This window comes from Ips typographus, linkage group LG4 (assembly GCF_016097725.1).
Source record: "Ips typographus isolate SLU linkage group LG4, UJ_Ityp_2.0, whole genome shotgun sequence".
Lineage (NCBI taxonomy): Eukaryota > Metazoa > Arthropoda > Insecta > Coleoptera > Curculionidae > Ips > Ips typographus.
In genome coordinates, this window is record NC_138425.1 from 2,957,858 (window position 1) to 2,971,604 (window position 13,747).

The window sequence follows — 13,747 nt, forward strand, 5'->3', positions numbered from 1 at the left end:
TAGTCATGAACTGGAAAATATGCATTTACAGATATCTATTTTTATTTTTTAGTGTCACATTTCTCCGCTTGACATCATTGGCGCTGTCAAATTTCATTTTCAGCTTGTTTTGAGAATTTCCATTTTTCTCAGTCAGCAAATGGCGTCGCAAGTGGAAGTGTACGAATTTTTTTTCTGGTGATCATGACTGGACCAATCGCGTATTTTTGAACTTAATTTTTTGTTTTTCAGTAATAGTTTTATAATGTTATTACTAGTAGACGTTCTTGTCCAGCCTCCCTGCGATAAACTGGCACCAAGTTTGTGGTAAATCAAACAACAATAAGTGAATTTTTCTAGTTAAGATATGAATGAAGAAACTGAGTTAAAATCTCCAGAGGAGCGCCCAGTGTGGCCTCCAGTGGATGAAAACAGTGTTCAAGTGACTTCTCCCCATCACCATATGCCCATACCGACGACGCCCCAAGGCCCCCCTATAAATCAAGGTTTTGAATATGAACTGCCTTTTGAGCTTGTACAGCAAGGATGGAAAAAGTTTTGGTCTAAGCGAGAAAGTAGACCATACTTCTGGAACAAGCTGACTGGAGAGAGTTTGTGGGAAATGCCTCCTCTTTCAAAACCTCAGTTTGATCCCATAACGGATCCACTAGGTATTTCAGTACCCCCTTTGCCGGCTCCTCCACAACCTATACAAGCACCTATACCATTGGGTAAGCCTAGTTTTATGATAATTATTATAAATTAACAGAATCTTCTGATGGAGGAAAGTTTTAAAATAGTTTTTGGAAGCAAGATATTTATTTTCAATAAAAGGTAAAAATTAATTCAAAATTGTGTTTAAGGGTCTTAAAATAAATCTATAAACTAATCTTTTACTTGCACATTATACAATAGTAAATGTAATTTTAAGTGTAATTTGTAGCTAGAACTGAAATAGGTATGTATTTAATGGATCCTTAGCCAGACTTTTAGTAAACCCCATTTTAGTCTTATTTTTTATATGCTCACTTTACTTGAGGTTGAGGAACATTTTTCAAAGAAGGTAAATATAAAGAAGGTGGTACTTTATGTGGCAGCAAGTACCTACTTCTATTTGAGTTTCTATTCATATAGGTGAATGCTGGGGTGATTGGGAAATAATGTGCCTAACTTTCTGTTTAAGAAAGTACTAAAACACTTTATGCCCTTTATACACAACCCTACACAACCATCCAATGATTATTTTTCACCACGTTATTCATCCAATATTTATTAGTTTATTCATCATATGCTCCATCCTCAGTCCTCAGTGCTGTCAAACCTCCCTCAAACCATTTTCATGGTCATCTTTCAAGTCAAATAAGGTTGCAAATAAGTAGGTACACCTAACAGCTTCCAATATTCTAGATATTTGGATTTGAGGAGGGATTTGATTGGAAAAATACAAAAATATTTCTATTGTTCAAGTATTGGGCTTTCACCAAAATGTTTAAAAAAGGCAGTTCCTTAAAAAGGTTTACAAATGAGAGCAATGTTGGGGTTGGGCTTTTTTTCAAAGATTGAAGTATTAGTTAGTCCATTTTCACTCAGTGGAGCTATACAAATAACTACAGGGGTAACAGTAACACACAGTCCTGTCCACAATAAATTTAATAGGTCTTCAAACCCTATTTAAAAAAAGCCCAACATGTTTTGAGTGCAGTAGCAGATCACAGGGACTAGAAGAGCATTTTAATGTAAAAAAATTAAACTAAAATACAAAAGGAAGCTTACCTAGTACTAAATTGCAATATTATGCTGTCATTCTGTAAAAGAGGACAGGTCTGCTGCTTTGTATATATGTATTGATATTACCAAAAAAGTTATTTTTGATAATACAGCACTTGAATATCCATTCTGCATAATGTATTCAACTTCGCCAAGAACCAGTGCTCTGATATGAATAGTTCCCCACCAAAAGTGATAAAGCCCAGGATAAGGCACTTGGAATTAGACCATTTCCAGTGCTTTTCAGTATCCTGCAGAAAAGCATTTTATAGTGAATATGTACAAATAAATATTAAATGAAAACCGGGATGCAAAAAAACCCTATTTATCAAATCCAAAATAAGTGAAAAGCAGGTAATAAGATTGGAAGTTCAAACTTAATATTCAATTTTTATGTTTATGTTAGTTAAACTTTCAATAAAATTAATGTGTTTTTATGGTAAATAAAATCTGTGAATTTTTGTTGATAAGGCTTGTGTATGTATGTCAGGCTTCTTCAATGGCTCCTTCTACTTTTTAAATAGACTATTAGGGTAAATCTGCCAATTGCTTACAAACCTTCAGTCATGTTTGTTGGGCTGATAAAAGGGTAATATTGTCAACACTCAGACTTCACTTGAAAACAAACTGATGATCAAATCAAACATTAAAAAAAATTAATAGAAAAATTAAGCACCTTACCAGAGTTGCTAATCTGCTTTATAGGACATTTAGGGAATTTCTAGAATATAGAATTAATAATACTAATGCAAACATTTTTTTTTGTATAGCAACCAGTACCCGTTTTGGACCAGTCCACATTTTGCCTTTGTCCACAAACCTGCACCAAATCCAAATATCCCAGCTTAGCAGCTAGCAACTTGTGCTACATCATTTGAAGAGCTTTACAATATTTTTAAAGAAGTCGGAACTAACAAGTCGGCAATTTAAGTTAAAGTGGGGATTAGAGGTAAAATGGTTTTATTTTCAAATCTTGCTTTTAATTTTGTGTTTAAAAATCAGTTTATTACAGGATATTCTCAATTTTTTTTCAACCTATTAATTCTTGCAGAGTGCTACAAATTTGAACATGAGAAATTACAGAAGAAAATTATAAACCACAAGAAACACAGTGTTTGTTAAAATATCTGAAAGTGAAAAATTATTTTTGTATCACTGAGTTTTGAAGATATTTTACTGGTGCATTTTTACTAACTTTCATAATATACAGTATAAAACTGGTGTTTTGGTAGGTTTTCCAGAAGTGGAAAGAAGACACTATAAATAAAAATAACAGTTCCAGTTTTATTTTAGCTGACACAGTTAGATATACATATGAAACAAAAATTCTATTTAACCTATTAAATAATAAATAATTCTATTAAATTTCTATTTATGTCTTGTTTCTTAAGTTTATTGATACACATATTATAGTCTACGGGGACGTCGTCTTGAAACGGTTTGCTTATCTAAGCCCAGGCCAGCAAATATCTATGGAAATACACACCATATTAGATATCATATTTTCATTTTAATGTTTACTGGGTTTCAAAACAAAAGTGTACTAACTCCATAACAACTCGAAATTTGAGCCTGGTTTTAAAATGCATAAATCAATACACATGCCTATTTATATTTTTCAGTGTTTTTAATTCTTTGCTTTCAGTTATATTCATTTTATAGGAACTGAATGTATTACAAGGTTTTCAATTTTCTTATTACCTGGTTATAATCAATTTTCTAAATAAATCCCTTTAGTAAATAATTAAGAACTTTCAGGTGAAAACATAAGCATATTTTCACAAGACTGCAATTAAAAAACAATAAATGGAAGCAGTAGAAACTTTAATGTTACAAGACAATAACCAGGCTCACTTAAACTTGCCAGGTTTTAGAAAATTAAAATATCTTGCACTGTTCACCATCTTTTTGAATGTAGCCTACATATCAATTTTCTTTTTGTCGAGGATTGTCTTTTTCCGTAATATTATACTGCCTGGAAAATGTAAATAAATTGGCATACGCCCCTCGTAGACAATTTCTAAGAGATTTTTTCCGCCATTGTTTTTAAATCCCTTAATTTTTGGTTGCTAGTTAAAAGTGACACATTTTTCAATAGTGTTAATCTAGCATAACATTTCGAAAAAAAAATGACTGATGTTCTGCCATTTTACAATGCATGCCTTTTTATGTATTGGTAATTAACCCTAAAATATAAAATATATTCGGGGGCTCTTAGCCATCGATTAATGATCCTTTATCACACACCACCATATTTGTGTAAATTGGTTTGAACAAATATTTTGTTTATCAGTTTAATTTGGATAACAATTTGTGTGTGATAGAACAGAATTTTTATTTTGTACAGGAGTAGTTTTTATATTTTTATAATATTTTAAGTTGTGATGGCATTAATTGAACATTACTTACTAACTCCATTGAAATAGTTAAAGTTAAAAAAAGGATGAACGTTTTTTTTGTCAAATATTTTGATAATGAGTGAAGCAAATGCAGACAAATTGTTCAATAAAAAATAACTAGCTCAACTCTCAATTTTCCTTAAAACTCATGTTTTAATGAAATTCAACCTATTTTTACGCAGAGTTATGGTTATTGAGAATTTCATGTGAGCAGAACTTTCATTGCGGTTAAATGTCAAACGTAATGTAAAATTGAATGTTGGGTTAATTATTAACTATTTTTTTAGGGATCCTATCCATCCTGAACACTTGTTTGTAGTACTCCACTGAATTCTAAGAACTTTATATAGATCTTTGTAATCGTTGTTGATTTTGAAAACTTTTTTGTCGTTCAAGTTTGGCGTGTTAATTTCTAAATTCTTTTGGTTAATCATAAAACAGGACAGAACAAAAAAATTGAACCTAATGAGAGCAAAATGTCTGTTAGCTTCAATACGAAAAAGGCAAAAAAAAGTTGGGTTCAAAGACACTTTGGAAAAACATCACCCCGTACATTTTCATAACTGTTTAAAGGTGTTACAAATCATCCTGTATAGAAAGGCACTATTTTTGAATTCTTGTTTGACATGAGCATGCACTTTCATATGGTATCATGGTAAGTGGAGATTCTGTAAGACTTTATACAACGAATTTATAAGGTCACAGACTCATTTTAGCTCGTACAATATTTGTATCTTTTAAAGTACAAAAATTATTTAGCAGGTAATTTTTGTATTGTTTACCATTAGGTAAAAGACGAGCTTCAGAAGAAATTCAAGGCCCCCAAGCAAAAAAATTCATCCTCGCTGGTCCTTGGGACTTGGAAATACCAACAAATGTGATAATTTTTGAAAGACCACCTTGTATATACATGCACTCGCATCCCGAAGTAGAGGCGTATAGGTAAATACTGCACCGAGTCCTGCGCTTAGTAGCTCCATATATTTTGAGGATCATTGCAGATGTGCTTGGTTAGCCAAATTACGGCAGTGTTACCAGGAATTGTGCCATTCCAGGGAATCAATAGATGCACCCAAAGATTCATTTAATCGGTGGTTAATGGAACGGAAAGTTATTGATACAGGTATTTACATTTTTATAAATTTACAATGTCTTTAAGTAGCACACGATTGGTTTTGTTTCAGGATATGATCCGTTGTTACCTAGTAATTGTTATCCCGAAATTTCGTTATCTATGTATCGGGAAATTATGAATGATATCCCTATCAAATTGGTTAGGCCGAAGTTTACTGGTGATGCTAGGAAACAATTGTCCAGGTATATGTTTGACATTTAAAGTAAAGGCACTGAAGCAATCGTGGTCAATTTTGTTGCATGCGATACAATTGTTCGTCATTATTTGAGAGCAACGACTGTCAGCATGCGGCAAAATTTGTCAGTTGCATCAAGTCGCAAGTATTTCCATCGCAAATGGGTTCAGTAGCGAAGTATCGAGAATATGGACAAAACCCGTAATTTAGTTGAAAAATATCTTAAAAATCTTATTTTTTGGGATATTACAGATGACACAATACATTCAAAATAATAAAAATAATTAAAAGTGTGGAAAAATATATCTTGGAAACTGGAAACTATTGGAAAAGTGTCTAATGATAAAGTAAAAATGGCATAAACTACCTTTTGTAGATACAGAAAATAGAAGTGAATCTTCTCCAAAAACAGAATAGACTAATTGTACGTTATTTTCGTTATTTTTAAAAGTTGATGGCAAAAACAAAAGATTATCAACTAAGGACAATAATTCAAATTGACTTGAAAATGTAAGGAATATGTTGCCTGTATGTAGTTGTTTGTAGCAAGCAATTAAGTTGCCATAGTTTACAGTTTTAAAATGATTTAGGTGGGCAGAAGCAGCGAAATCAATCATGGAGTCCCGGAATGCAGAAGCTGAAAGTCGGAAAGTAGTAAAATGGAATGTTGATGAAACATTTCAATGGCTTAGGAAAACTGTTGGGGCAACATACGACGATTTTCAGGTTATTATTTTACGAAGCTACCTGGAAAAATTACAAAACTGTCTTGATTTGTTAGGATCGACTGGCCCATTTAAAACAACAGTGTCAACCACATTTGACAGAGACAGTACGAGCCTCGGTAGAAGGCATCTGTTTAAAACTGTACAATTTATCATGCGACTATGCCAAAAAAGTGAGGGAAAAGTCTAATAATATTTTAAGAGAACATGGCATGGAGCTGCCACCACATCCTTTTGCTGTACAGGCTGTGCGAAAGGTTTTGCTGCTGCACACTTGAAATAAATATTAAAACTAACAAGAGATTATTAGGTTTGGTGTTATCCAGTGCAATTTGCTATTGGATGTCCTCGACTGCCTGTTGTAGAGTATTCACCAGATAGGGACCAAGCGATGCTACGGTATCAAGGTGATACTTTAGCTATAAATAGTTTGTATCTTCAGAAGTTGGTAAGTTTTTAACCTAAAGATATTGTAGGCTTGCAGTGCTTAAACATTTTATATTAATGTAGGAACAACTCTACCGACATAGTTGCTTCGACGATCGAAAGTTTGAGCTATTTATTCCACGCGTGTGGGTGATGCTTAAACGTTACGCGACGTTTTTAGGAGTAAATCCTTCCCCAAATAACGCCAATCTGGATTTTAGGGACACACAACAATCCCTCCCGGTTACGGTGTTTGAGTGTCTGAACAAGGCTTTTGGAGTGACGTTTGAGTGTTTTTCTTCACCTTTGAACTGCTACTTCAGACAGTACTGTTCAGCATTTGGTGATTGTGATTCCTACTTTGGTAGTCGTGGGTAAGTGAAGTAACATAGTTTTGGATACAGTGGAAATAAAAAGAAATTTTTATATGGGATGACAAAAATAGGGGATAACATATAATTAATTTGCCCAATTTATTTTTGAGTGAATTATTTATTTTCAGGTACATTTAGTGCAAAACTAGTGAATTAGTGCTGTGCTTCAGTGATATTTGATACAGATTAGGTTACAAATACATTAGTTTTGCACAAAGTGTATTAAAAGAAAACGTCATTAGTCAGTACGATTAAATATATGTTTTATTTATTATTTTTATTTATGCCTGCTTTATACCTCCCATTTAAGAATTAAATTAAATTTAAATTTCCACTAAAATTAATATTTAAACTAAGAAATCTTGTTTAGGTTTATACTACAAATTAATAATTAGAAAAATAAATGACTGTTTTGACTTACTGGACGTTCGACGTTGATGTTTGACGTTGACGTTTCTATTGTCATCGTCATTACGCGTGTTTTGTGGATAAAGAAAATTTGTATTAAAATAATTTAAAAAATTTGTTCTTAAACCACTTTTTCGGTAAAAAATCCAATTATGGAAATAGACGATTCAAGTCTAATAGACTACGTATCGCAATTGAAGACAGCAATTTACATCATGAGTGATGACAAGTATGACAGTGATAGTTCCGAAAATCAACGAATTTAAACGAATTAAGCCGAACTTTAATAAAGTTGGTTTAACTTTAATTTAAAATTAATTTTAGTTTAGTGTAAATTGAAAGTATAAATGGGCTCGCTTGTAAGTTCACTTTCAGCTTTGATAAATTAATTTTAGTTTAAATGAAAGTTTAGTTTAATTGTTAATTGAGAGGTATAAAGCAGGCATTATTTGTTTTGTTTTTGTGTTCGTGTGACAATAACAGTCATTTTTTTGCCAAAAAAATCGTTTATTTTACCGAATCGTTTATTATAAACAGGGTGAGTATTTTTCGATACTTAGTAAAGGAAACTAGCAGACCTACAAAGTTGGTTAAATGGAGAAAGATCTGCAGTTTTAGAACATCAATTCAAAACCGTTTCTGTTTTTTAAAAAAGGGTCATGGGTTACTACATCGAGTTTAAACCAGAGATCTTTATTTACAAAATTTCTTATTGTAAAGATATACGGGGTGTCCCTTCGAGCAAAAAGAATCAGGAGGACCCCGTTTGTGCCTTAAGCGACCGAGACGGAAGTCGCCATCATTGTCCCCCACATTCACCTACTGCGCAATTGAATGAAACTTTCGAAGTTAGTCGTAAAACAGTTTTGTTTATATTTGGCGGTATGTGAAGTTTGAAGCTAAAAACCGCAAAGTTTTTTTGTTTGTTTTGCTTTTCGGTCCGTTAAAGGTTGATTTTTGCAAACTTAAATTAGTTGAATTATTATTGACGAGTGGATTTGTGAATAGTGGGCAACAGCAGATTGATTATCGTTACCGATTTCTGACAGTTTACGGCCGTCATACTGTCCCCCAATTTTATTCCCCTCTTTGATTGCTATTGCTCCTTTCTGTATTTTTTTATTCATTGGGGTGTCCAGATTTAGTGTTTTCACACAAAAAATGTTCAAAATTTGAAAAACGCCATCTAAGAATTGAGCTCTAGACATGTATACTAGTTTTTTCCTATCTAGCCGGGAAATGGAGTTTTCCTGTCAAAACACACTAAATCCGTACACCCTGTACATATACTATATCAGGAATGACAAGTTACACAGATTATCTGATTAGCTTATATTATTCAGCTCACAAATATCTACATCATACAAAATTTTTCTTCATGCAATAATAAACCGTCAAGATGGAATAAAAGCCGCAAAAAATTAGTTTTTGCTAAATATCTAGTGACCCAAGATCCTTTTGAAAACATGAAAAACGATTTTGATTTAGTCTTTTTAAACTGCAATTTCTATTCAACCTTGTAGCTGTGTTCGTTTTTAAGGTCTCTTTACTAAACAACGAAAAATAATTAACACTGTATAGTGAAAAAGCAAAAAAAAATTGTTTGCTGAATGCTTTCTACTGACACACTGTTGATTGTATCTTGTTGTGCTAAACAATTCTCTAACGTTACACACAAAAAGTTTTCTTCAAGTTTCTAGTTTTCTTCTTTATATTTAAATTTTCCAAGGCGGCTGGCAGGTTTTTTTATCTACATTACACACCGCATTAACCAACTTAAGTCCTGTGATTTGAAACGTTGTTTCAGTCCTTTTTTACAATTGAAAGCTGTGTCCGGATCCTTTGAAGCAAATCCGCCGTACTGCGAAGAACTGATGGAGGCTTCAGTGAATCACATGGAACGACTATTGCACGACAGCCCCGAACCTTTGAGCTTCATAGTGTTAGTGCCCGATTATCGGGAACCCACGCCCGCCGCTTTAGTTCGTTTAGAAAGCAGTCAATTCAAACGAAAACAAGTCACAATCCCCGCTTACGAGCACGAGTTTCGGCACGGCTTTCAACACGTTTTAAATAGGTAAGTTTACAAAAACCTAAGTACTTGTTCGTTAAGTGAGGGTGATATACAGGACTGAACTGAACGTGAGATCTAATCACGGCACCGTAATAGTTTGGCTACAAAATGCCGCGGGGCATCACAAATGGGAACCTACGGAGGAGCGAGTTCAAGCTCTTTTAGAAGCGTTTAGGCCGGGTAGAGAACGAGAAAGAGATAGACAGGAATTACTTAGCCCTACTAGACAAGGAGCTGCTGCGGAAAAACCCCAGGAAGTTATTGCAACGTAAATAAAGTTACGAATATAGTGTTATTGGATGGAATCCCATAGGAATTGGTCTTGAGATGATTGGGTATTCAGGGTGAGACAGTTTTTTGATCAATACCTGGGTAATGTTTGATTGTGTTTTACATAAACTGGAAACTTGCTAAGCTAACCTACATCAAAGATAATATAATTTGAGGAGTGATTTTAATAGAAATACAGGGTATTCCAAATTTTTCGGGAAGGTTTACCTTTTGCCACAATGTGGTAGCTGGATTTTCAACACCCACCACTTTTTTAGTGGATAGGAAATTATTTTAATCAAACTTTATATGTTCCTTGAAAATGTCTATCAGTTAAGTTTAAACAAGTTTTATCCAGCCAGCTGTCTTAGTTTCAACTTTAAGCAAAGAACAAGAGATTTCATTATTGACTAAAATATGCGATAATAAATTAAAGGTGGATCCACCTTCTAGTTTAACAGATATTTTAGTCAACAATGAAACCTGTTATTGTTTTTTTCTTAAAGTTTAAACTCTTGAGCTGAAAACTGGCTGGATAAAACTTCTCTCAACTTTCCTCTCCAGGCACTACAAAATGCTGCATATAATAGAATCATATGATGAGGGAAACGATGGACGCCTACGCAGAAATCTGCATGGCACTTAAAGAAGAACTGCTGATTACAGGAATTTTCAAACATAACATTTTAATAAAATTATTTACCGACCGCAGTATCTTAAAATGCGAAACAAGAGATAGATTTTTTTTACCTTAAGTGATACTCCAAAATTTTATGATTGCCGCTTCCATCTTGTGGAGAAATGTAGGGGATATTTGGAATACCCTGTATAGTAATAAAAAAATGCAAGGTATGCTATGCTTAGAGATGGTTCAAGGTAATTTTCTCCAAGAAGAATTTTCGGAAAACGGTAAATTATCGAGAATTTTCCATGAAGAGAAGAGAAGTAATACCAGGAGAGCTTTAAAATTACCGATAAGCTATTTTCGGGTTGGTTGGGAAAACGTGGTCCACTTTGTCGAACTCGACGCTTAATGACAGGCTTATTAGTCATCTGACCGCTGTCAAAACAGTTCCGTGAAACTGTAAAATGTCACAAGTTGTACCTCCTGAGAAAGCACGCCGCAAATTGTTCATAACCCTGTTAGAGGATTTAAATTTTGGCTTAACTAGCTAAACTTTATAACAAATATTCAAAATGTTCACTGTTTTACTCTGTGCTGAAAAGAATTTAAAAAAATTTTATAATTCTTTTCATCGTCTAGCTAATTATTGTGAATGTTTTCCACAATGAATGAATTTAGTGATGAGTTGCAAGGTATTGTACTTCTTTTTAGAAAAACGATATGTCCGACAATAATTTTGCAGAAGACTCAAAATAAAGTCAGCTAGTAGGAAAAAAAGTATTGAAATAATTGATACAGGGTTAACAATTATTTTGAAAAAACGATATTAATTTGAGAACTTTGCCGCCGTGAAGGGGCAATATGATTGAAGAATTGGAGCAAACAACTTTTTTTCTTAAATGATGACTTACACCTATGGCACTTTTAATTAGTTTCGCTCCTGGTCTAAAACTATTTATAAAATAAAATTGAATTTAAATTTAAAACTAAAAAACTTCAAGGACCTAGAGGAGGGAACAACAAAAATAAATACTTGTAAGTCTGTAGCCTTACGACACTTAGTTCTTGCAGTCTAACGATATTTTAAATGAGTAATTGATCTTGAATTGGTATTTTAGCTACTTTTTATTGCATTACTAAATATTAGCCCCTCAATTGGTTAGCTTAGCAAGTCTGTACTGAGCGAATTAGAACAGGATCGACATTTAAGAATTCCAGCCCATTTAATATATAAAAAAATAACAATTGACTGAGGTTGTGTTCACAAAACTAGATCTACTCTGTTCAGTGGGTAGCGTTAGCGTTAGAGAGAGTGGGACTTTTGCAGATTGCAATTACTGAAACACTCCGAGAACTAAATTTAAATCGACGACGGACAATGCTTAGCATTTTTATGAAGCATTTATATACCTTTTTTTACTGTAGGTAAAGCATATTATGATTTGGTGCAATCGAAAATATCTAGTCGCAACATAAAAGAAAATTATTTGCCTATTAAAGACGTTTAGTTTTTTGATTGCATAATTTATTAATAAAGGTGAGTGGAAAAATCGTATAACTCCGTATACGTAAATATTGTTCTTAATGCCGATTTTGGTACAGATTTTATGAATTTTTATTAATATTTTTATACACAACATTGTCCCTTAGTCTGTACGTTATGGTAACATTTAGACTTTTCCTACAAAACATAATATTTTATCGTTATTCTCAAAAGTATGATTTTAGAGTTATACTATTTTTCCACTCACCGAATTCAATTAGAAATTACGGAAATGGAGTCATGATTTTAATTTCAGGGTGTTAGGTGGAATGAAAAATGCATTGTGATTAATTAATTTATTGGGATTGGAAAGTTTTGTAATTGTTATTACTTTACAGTTAGGAAAGTTTGATTTTTTGCTAGGATTAACGTTTTTTTCATTTCACTTTCTTATACAGTGTGTTTACTGGAAATTACAAGCACACGAAACATTAAAATTCATTGCACGACAAACGTTGCGCAACAAATTGTTACGTTTCCGGTGGGCAACCCTGTATTAGTTTACATATCCAATTTTAGATAATCCAAACAACTTTGCAAGTTCCTAAATTTGGTTTAAACATTGTTATTATTATACATTGAAACTGGTAAGTTTAAATTAAAATCAATTGATAATAATTTTACTTGATCCGTACAATTTTAAAATTTGTAAAATTGATTTTAGAAACAGAGTATTCTTCAATGCAAAAGAGTTGTTTTAACATCTCTAACTCAGTCTGTTTAATGATATCTCATTATCTATAATAAATATCGAACATATTTAATTTATTATGTTTCATGAGTGATTTTTTAGGGGGGAGAATAAACTAATCAATAGGTTTTGTTCTACGCTTAATTCGAAGCCTTAACGTCAAAATTAGGATTCAAGATTATTTTAAATTTATTTTCTTTATATTTAGGGCCGGTATTTCTATCTGCTAATAAAGCAATTTATTTTTACTTGCTTTCCCAGTACCTAATTGATTTCTTCAAAATTTCCTACAGTAAAGTAATATGCATCCAGATGCATATAACAGAAAGGTTGTTAAAATTTCTATTTTAATAAGTCATTTTTGATTTAAAGACCCAAACCGAATGAGCAAGACGTACAAACCGCTTTTCATTTTCTGGCTGCCTTCCTATTATCCCTATATTATAGCTACTTGGTGTATCAAATAAAAATTCTTCAAATAAACTGCTTTATTCCTCCAAAAAATCTTGTTCCACGTTTGATATACTCAACTAAGTTATATTTGTCTAATGTATTTATAGGGATGTTTATTAGCAGATGGAAATACCGGCCCTTACTGTATAATCTTTATTTACAAATCCAGACGATTGAATGTCTAAACTTGGATAAGTGTCTTCGTTTACAGAAATTGACACGCATTGCTAGTTCGCCTTTAACAGAATAAGATTTAACGTTTTAGCGAAAGTACCTGAAAACAACAATTTTGTCTCGAGCTACGAGAAAATGACATCTTTTCTCATGTACATAAACCTTTTTTTATAGATAGTCGAAAAATTTACACTTTATAGGTAGGACAGAGTTTTATCTATGTAATTTTTTAAGTTATTTTTCTTATAGATTAAGTTTATTAAGCACTTACATAAATAAGTACATTTTGTTATTATACAAAAACTGCTATAAGATTTGGTGGTTGTTTTATTTGATACCCGAAGATAGAATCGTATGTAAAATTTTATTACTAATAAAAAAATAGTTTAAAAATACAGGGTGATGGTATCTAGAGAAGGGCTCAATATTTTTTGTTGGAATTTGGAGTGTAGCCAAGATTGGATCCAAACTTCCTTTCTATAGTTATTTTCCTAACAAGTGCGGAATGCAATACTTTTCCGCACGCGAT

General features: G+C 32.7%; 1 protein-coding gene across 2 annotated transcripts; it reads left to right on the forward strand.

Moving 5' to 3' along the window:
• The first annotated feature begins 77 nt into the window (after positions 1–77).
• On the forward strand, positions 78–13,532 carry Pcif1 (Phosphorylated CTD-interacting factor 1). Of its 2 annotated transcripts, XM_081977706.1 has the most exons (11): positions 78–177; positions 232–710; positions 4,934–5,087; positions 5,147–5,268; positions 5,330–5,462; positions 6,046–6,181; positions 6,237–6,437; positions 6,491–6,628; positions 6,691–6,980; positions 9,196–9,465; positions 9,518–13,532. In XM_081977706.1, the coding sequence occupies exons 2-11, from the start codon at positions 347–349 to the stop codon at positions 9,732–9,734; spliced, it is 2,025 nt and encodes a 674-aa protein (XP_081833832.1). In that variant the 5' UTR covers positions 78–177; positions 232–346; the 3' UTR covers positions 9,735–13,532. The 2 variants fall into 2 exon arrangements, with proteins under 2 accessions (XP_081833832.1, XP_081833831.1); XM_081977705.1 differs by having other exon boundaries at positions 127–710.
• Positions 13,533–13,747: the final 215 nt, after the last annotated feature.